The sequence below is a fragment of the Mesoplodon bidens genome (genome assembly GCF_964165515.1).
Source record: "Mesoplodon bidens genome assembly, chromosome: 6".
In the NCBI taxonomy this organism is placed as follows: domain Eukaryota; kingdom Metazoa; phylum Chordata; class Mammalia; order Artiodactyla; family Ziphiidae; genus Mesoplodon; species Mesoplodon bidens.
In genome coordinates this window covers 103,502,586-103,510,507 of record NC_138162.1, presented here as the reverse complement: position 1 = coordinate 103,510,507, position 7,922 = coordinate 103,502,586, and the positions used below count along the sequence as shown (strand labels likewise).

General features: G+C 56.3%; 1 protein-coding gene across 1 annotated transcript; it reads left to right on the top strand.

Moving 5' to 3' along the window:
- Positions 1-3,867: 3,867 nt before the first annotated feature.
- NUDT18 (nudix hydrolase 18) lies at positions 3,868-6,636 on the top strand. The gene is made up of 3 exons (XM_081237024.1): positions 3,868-4,145; positions 5,078-5,291; positions 5,541-6,636. The coding sequence occupies exons 1-3, from the start codon at positions 3,984-3,986 to the stop codon at positions 6,134-6,136; spliced, it is 972 nt and encodes a 323-aa protein (XP_081093150.1). The 5' UTR covers positions 3,868-3,983; the 3' UTR covers positions 6,137-6,636.
- The last annotated feature ends 1,286 nt before the right edge of the window (positions 6,637-7,922 follow it).

Below are 7,922 nucleotides of genomic sequence, written 5' to 3'. Positions count from 1 at the left end.
GGGCTTTCTCTAGTTGCGGAGAGCAGGGGCTACTCTTCGTTGCGGTGTGCGGGCTTCTCATCGCGGTGGCTTCTCTTGTTGCGGAACACGGGCTCTAGAGCGCAGGCTTCAGTAGTTGTGGAGCACGGGCTTAGTTGCTCCGCGGCATGGGGGATCTTCCCGGAACAGGGCTCGAACGCATGTCTTCTGCACTGGCAGGCTGATTCTTAACCACTGCGCCACCATGGAAGCCATGCTGGGTTTCCTTCTGTAAAAATGTATTGTGATCATTTCCTGGGTTGCTATCTAACCTTTATTTTAAATGGTTGTGTATATTCCCTTAAGTGGCTTGGCAGTGATTTCCATAATCATCTCTCATTTTTTAAAAAGTTAGGTTTCTTCATTGTTTGCAAAGCTAGGTTATTTTCATTTTTTTCCACAGGATAGGAAAAAAAGCAAAAAAAAAATTAAGGAACTACTGCACTTTATGTGCCAGGGATCTCACTGAATCCCTTATCACAACTTTGGGGTCGATATTACTTATTTCCATTTTACAGAAGAGGAAACGGGCAGGCCGGGGTTAAGTGTGTCACCCAAGGTCACCCAGCAATTTTAGTGGCAGAATTGGGACTTGAACCAAGTTTCCTGACTTAAGCCGCCTCATTTACATTACAGTCTTCGTGTTAATGGATTTTGCAGATGGGCTTGCTGTCCCCTCTGTCCTCCTCCTTCTGGTACATGCACTTCAGAGCTGATCACGTTCCAAGTGGCACGGAGTGACCCATCCTAACCTACATTTCACCTTGTATAGCCGTGTCCTGATGTCACTCCAGAACCCCAAACACGGGGTCCTTCCTGTGGGAAGATGGTGATGGCCCCGGAACAGGCCCCCTCTCCCCTCCAAACCTCTTTGAGGCCTCCCCTTTCATGGCAGGTCACAGCACCCTTGAGGGCATATTGGGTCTGGCTCCTAGCGAGCAGCAGGTGGGCCAAATGTTTCAGAACTCGACCTGGGAATGAAACCTGTCCAGGTGGGGACTCCGGGCCCTAGGCAGTTGAGAGCGCCGAGTCTTAATCACTAGGATCGCTAGGGAAGTCCTATTTTTTTTTTTTTTAGACTTTTAATTTTGAAATGATTTGAGGTTTCCAGTTGAGTCACAAAGATACTACAGAGAGTTCCCAGTTACCCTTCATCCATAACATCTTATAGAACTGTGGCACAGTGATCGCAACGTAAGAAATTAACACTACCATTAGCTAAACAACAGATTTTATTGGGATTTCACCAGTTTTCTGTTTTAGGATCCACCCATCCACCTAACAGATGGCCTAGAGGGTAGATGTGGCTCCCGCAAGGTCACCCAGCAAGCTAGTGGCAGGGCACAGGCTGAAGCCAGACCTCCTCCTCCCCGTACTCTGGGCTACTATCCTCCTCACCCTTCCTGCTTTGTCCAGGGCCAGGGCTGCTGCTCCCTAAATGACTTTAGCCTCACAGACACCCTTGCCCCACCCTGCCTGCCTGGCCTGTTTCTGAGGTTGCCTATACTGCCTTCCTGTTCCCATGCATGTGTGTCCACAGGCCCCAAAACGGCTGGCTCAGGCCTGGCTCCTGTGGGTGCTGGGAGCACTGCACCGCGGGGCCAACCAGTTCAGCCACTTCTGTCCACTGTGCTGCTCAGCCACCCATGCCCGCCAGTGCTCAGCCCTCTGTGGGAAAGGAGAATGCAGAGCAAACCTGATGGAGACCTACCTTTGTTTCCGGTTCTGGAAGTTTCTATCTCAGACCCCCTCCCTCCCTTGGCTTTTCCGGTTCTGTCTTGGGGTCTCTCCTGACTCAGTCTGGTGTGTGCTCTGTCTCCCAGCACCTTGAGAAAGTCTACTTTCCGTTGTCCCCCTCAGAATCTGCCAAGGCCTGGGTACACCCCCTCAAGGGCCCTCTGCCCGTGGGGCCCTTCACAGTTTACAACTGGTTTTCAAGTTTCTCATGTGCTCTTCATCACAGGGGTGATTAGGTCCACTTAACAGGAGAGGAGCGCTTTTCCCAGTGATAATGGGGGGAGTGGAGACACGGTCTGCTGCAGCCTTTGCTCTTCCGGTCAGTTAGGACATCTGGTATTTATCTTAGGCTGCCTCTGAGACTCTCAGAGCCCTGCCCAGACATGACCTCACTCTCTCTCAAATCATCCCTGGGAGGCAGAAAGGAGTCTGGGACTAACACTGTCCCTACTTCACAGATGGGAAAAGCAAGGTCTAAACACACACACGCACACGCACGCACGCATATATGTGCGGCAAATACATCGACAAGTTGCTCTGCAGTCCTGGGGGCCTGACTTCAGCCCTGTGAGTTCAGTTGTTTGGGACGTGACAGGTCTTGGATAGGGGTAGGGGCAGCAGCGTTCACCAAGTGCCTCAAAAGATTGCGGGTCCCCCGGGGATACTCCACAGCCTAATCCAGCACCCTGCCTCCAGGCACCTTCCAGTAAGTTCAGTATGTGAGAAGGGCCTAAGGAGGCTGATCTGGTGTGGCTGGAATTCCCGAGAGTAGGTCTAGTTCATGGTGGCCCTGTAGGCACATTTCATGAAAATGCACCTTTGTGTGGTAGCAACAAGTGCTGTGGCCAGGAGGGCCCAGCCTGGAGCGTTGGTGGGCTGCCTGGTGGTGGTGACCCTCGCCAGACAGCCCACAGAGCTGCTCTCATGATGTCTCACCTTCCCAACAGTCCTGGGAAGGAAGAGCTGTTAGGAGCATACAGGATGAGCGAACAGGCCCACAACTTATTCAGGGTACAGAGCCAGCCAGGGAGCAGTGGCTGGGCATCCAGCTCCAAGTCCAGCGCTTTGTCTGCTCCACCAAGCTACTGTTCCCCCAAAAGGGACATGCCCAAAGCCAGCAGGAGGGAAAGGGGGGCCCTCACTGGGGCTGAAGAGCTCAGACTTGGCTGATTCCAGCTTCATTCCAGCTGGCCCTGCCTTCCTGTCCTGGGAGGAGGTTAAAGGAAGCTCTGAGGAGGAAAGATCAGGCGGCAGGGGAAGCAGGAGCTCCCCAAATCAACCCACACACCATCTCTCAATATCCCAGGGCTCCGTTAAGTGCGGGGGCGGGGGGGGTGGACAACAAAGAGCAGGACCCGGCCCCCGCAGGGGAGAGGGCCCTGACCCTGAGAGGGAAATGCGGCAGGCAGGGGGCCGGGAGAATACTGAAGGCTGGGCAGGCTGATCTCTGCCCCAAATCCCGCCTTTCATCGCCAGGCACACCTTGAGCATCCCAGCTCTGTTCCCCTCACTCCTCTGAGCGCCTGTAGCATCTCATGCCCAAATCAATCTTTTAGTCCTTGGCTTATAAATCAGTTGACTTTCCATTATATGTCTACGTCCACGTCTCCAACTAGATCAAAATCTCCTCCAAGGCAGGAGCTCGTGTCCTCCCTGCCACGTGACAGCCAAGTCCATTTTTAGTGAAGAAAGGTTATCTGGGAAGTGTCATTTCGGGCAAGGCCGTGGTTTGTTTACGACAAAAGCTGGACAGTGGGTCCAAGCTTCGGGCCCGGGGGACGTCTTCGGGCTTGTAACGTCACCGTCGCTGGCCGCTGAGGCGCTCCGCAGCCTGCGGGCAGGATGACATCATCGTCGGGACCGGTGCAGACAAGTGCGCGCGGGAGGAATTAGCTTGGCTGGCGGCTGGCTGCGCCGGGAAAGAGAGAGGAGAAACCGATAGAGAGGCAGAAATGGGGCGGGGTCCGCACTGCCAGGGCGGGGTGCCCAGCCCCTTTACGGACTGGCCCCGCCCCACCGTGACAGACGCGAGCTAGCCAATCCGGGCCGGTCGCGGTGACGCGCAGCCTATCAGCGGCCAGGGCTCGCCGGGCGCTTCCGCTTTGCGAGCGCGTCCGGCCCGAGTTCGCAGGGGGAGGGTGTGAGTGCGACGCGTTCCACGGTCACCCAAGTTCATCCCACCCGGCTTGGCCGGTCTGCGGGGGGCCCGCCTTCTCCCTGGGGACCCGATGGCCTCGGAAGACCTGGCAGGGACGCTGGCGGCCGTTCTGGGGGGCCGGGGGCTGCGCGTGCAGAGCTATGACTCGGGGCCGGCCGGGGAGACGCCGGCGCAGGTGCGGCTGCGGAAGAACGTCTGCTACGTGGTGCTGGCCGTGTTCCTCAACGAGCAGGTGAGCGTCCGCCCGTCAGGCCCACCGACCAGGCCTCCCGGGCTCGCAGGCAACCCCGGTGGGGACAGAGGACATACCGGCAACAGGCACCGCTTCCTGGTGTGTGGCTCTTCCCAGTTTTGCAAAGCACTCTCACAGTTACATCTGAGCCTTGTGCAGCCCAGCCCTGCGATTGTCCCGATGTACAAAGAAAGAAACTAAGGCCCAGGAGCCTGCCTGTCCCATCCCTCTAGGCCTCAGTTCCTTGAGGCTATCTTACGCCTCTTCCTTTCCCCAGAATCTAGCACAGTGCCCGCCGCGGAGTGGGCTCTCTTAAAGACCTGTCCAGTGCTTCAGAGACCTCCCCTGGGTCCCATGGGCAGTAACTGCACAGCCTGCACTTACACTCAGGCCTTCTGACACCCTGTGTGATGCTCTTTTTGGTGCTGATCCCTGTACAAGTTGCTGTGACAACAGCTAGAAGGGGCCGGAGCCATAGGTAGGAGTTGTACGGGGTGAGGGTTTGGAGTGTGTTTCAAAGTCTAGACTCCACTGTGAGGACTGGCCACAAGCAGTTTATAAATCACAAGGGGAGGTGAGAGATATGCAGTGACTTATGCAGACATGAATCAGTGCAGGACACATCGCAGCCCTCGCTGGGACACCTAATCTCCAGCCCCTGAAGCAGCTCCCAGGAATCTTAGCCCCTTTCTGAAATGGAAACTTGAGTGCAAAGAGGGATGAATTGCAGAGGCAGCTTCAGTCTCCAGACACACAAGGGCCAGTGGCCTGGAGAGCGCAGCAATTTCAGGGTGTCCCCCAGAATGTGGGTATTGAGCAGCTGTATCTGAGATTCGTTATGGACCCAGGGCAAGCAAAGGCTGCTGGCTGTGTTGCTCCCCAGGAGCTCCCATCCCGGCTGTGGTGGGTGAGGATCCTTCCTCTCCCTTCAGGATGAGGTGCTACTGATCCAGGAGGCTAAGAAGGAGTGCCGTGGGTCGTGGTACCTTCCCGCGGGGAGGATGGAGCCCAGGGAGACCATTGTGGAGGCGCTGCAGCGGGAGGTGAAGGAGGAGGCCGGGCTGCAATGTGAGCCTTTGACGTTGCTATCTGTGGAGGAGCGGGGCCCCTCCTGGATCCGCTTTGTGTTCCTCGCTCGCCCCACAGGTATGGCCCAGTGGATGGCAGTGTGGGCAGAGGGCAGTTGACACCGTTTCCCCAGCTTGTCCTCAGGTGAGATGAGCCCCTGTTCTGGCTGGTACAAACCTGGCATCTCCAGATTCCATCCTGAGGACTTGACTCGGGGCCTCCCCTGGGTCAGGGCTAGATGCCTGGGTGGCCCTTTACACTGCCAGGCCCAGCACTTCCCTCAGCATAATACCTTTCCCCCTACCCTGTCACCTACATCACCCCCAGGTGGAATTCTCAAGACTCCCAAGGAGGCAGATGCGGAGTCCCTGCAGGCTGGCTGGTACCCACGAACCTCGCTGCCCACCCCGCTGCGAGCCCACGACATTCTGCATCTGATAGAGCTAGCCGCCCAGTATCGCCAGCAAGCCAGGCACCCTCTCCTTCTGCCCCAAGAGCTTCCCTGCAGTCTGGTCTGCCAGCGGCTCGTAGCCACCTTTACCAGTGTCCAGACAGTGTGGGTGTTGGTGGGCACAGTGGGGATGCCTCACTTGCCCATCACCGCCTGTGGCTTTGCTCCCATAGAGCAGAGGGGTGGCATCAAGGTGGCCGTCCTGCGTCTGCTACAGGAGTGTCTGACCCTGCACCACTTGGCAGTGGAGACCAAGGGGTTGCTTGGACTGCAGCACCTGGGCAAAGACCAAACCGATGGCATCTGCCTGAACGTGCTGGTGACGGTGGCTTTTCGGAATCCAGGTATCCAAAATGAGCCCCCGAAGGTTCGGGGTGAGAACTTCTTTTGGTGGAAGGTGGTGGAGGAAGACCTACAAAGTCAGCTCTTACAGAGGCTTCAGGAATCATCTGTTGTCCCAATCAACCGATAGGAGGCTGCCGTCAGTGGTCCAGGAGCTGGGTTCCCATGGGCAGTAATTGCACAACCTGCGCTTACACTCAGGCTGTCTGACCCCCTGTATGATGGCGTCTGTGCTTCAGAGGAGGCTTTGCCTCTGAGAGGCACAGGGGGTTGGTAGAGATCTTGTTGCATGGGGAGCAGGGCAGTTCTCCTGGTTCCCAGGGGGACTTCCATCTCTTATTGCCATGGAGCAGGTCCCTGCACTGCATCAGAAGGGACAGTGCCTTCAACCGAGCAAGGAGTCCAGAGCTCAAGGACCCAGTTGCCCTGAGGGCACAATGAGGGCACAACTCCCTAAGGGGATGTGAGGACTTTCTGGACCTGAGGTGGCACCTCCTCATCGTTTTCCGTGCCCGCCTCAGTAAGGGCCTCATCCAGATTCTCAAGCACTTAGAACGTGGAAGGAGTGCTGGGGGAGGTCATTCCAAGGGAGTGGGTCCCTGGCTGAGTAAATAGGTGTTGCTTACTTTGCCTTCCCGCTTAAATGTCTCTGTGGGTTGGAAGTGAGCAGGAAAGGGGGGCTGCCATCAAGAGAAGCTCCTTCCCTCATCCCACTGATACCACCCGGGCCTTCCCAGACAGCAGGTGACCGGATGGCAGGCTTCCTTTGTCCACCACAGCCTGACTTGGGCCCGCTGGGGCTCCTTCATCTGCCTGCCAGGTGGGATGGGACTACATCCCCTCCAAGGTTTGAGCAGTGAGAAGGCCAGGAGAAGCTTCAGGTGGGCGAGGAGCTGTGAGAGCCGCCCCTGCCTCTCCCCCCCCAAGTTTCTTGCTCCCTGAGCTTCTCCGACAGATCCCTCCCGACCTTGCCCTGCCCCCCGGGCTCCTGCCTCTGCCTTGGTACAATTCCAGCCCAAAGCCAGACCAAAGCCCTCTCTTCATTTCCCCTCAGCTCAGCTGAATCATGATGGTAGGAATTATTTTTAGAAAGAATTTTACTGAAGTTTAAGGGAAAACCAAAGGAAGTGAGGAAAATATATCACAGCTCACTGCTATACACTCATCGCTAACATACAGGTTTTGTTCCGAGCAGGGAAACACTTGACTGGGTTTCCCTTCTGAAGTGACTCCACTCTGACACCGAAGGACCAGGATAACCTCAAAGACCCCCTTCCCTGCCTCTCCGGGCTGCCATCTTGTTTTTCTGGCCTCTGGGGCTGTGGTAGAAATACTCTTGTTCCCTCTAAAGACAGACATCTTCCAAATGAGGGAAAGAAACCCTTTCATTCTGGTTACCCTTCTCTCAGCGTCTGACAGACCCACCGGTCCATATCCACATTGAAAGACAGTGATCTTCCATTATTTTGCCTATAGGAGTTTTCAACCCTGGGTGCCCATTAGAATCACCTGGAGAGCTTTAAAAACAACTGTGGGCCCACCCTCAGAGATGTGATTAACTGGTGGAGGGCGGGATTGGAGCACTGGTATTTTTAAAGGTAGCCCACAGGGGGATGCTTTTAAAAAGCAACGAGGCGGGGCTTCCCTGGCAGCGCAGTGGTTGAGAGTCCGCCTGCCGATGCAGGGGACACGGGTTCGTGCCCCGGTCCGGGAAGATCCCACATGCCGCGGAGTGGCTGAACCCGTGAGCCATAGCCGCTAAGCCTGCGCATCCGGAGGCTGTGCTCTGCAACGGGAGAGGCCGCAACAGTGAGAGGCCCACGTCCCGCCCCCCCCCCAAAAAAAAAGCAACGAGGCGAAAGCCACGGATCAGGCCTCACCCTGCATCTTCATCTTCCCTGCCTTGGAGTGCTCTT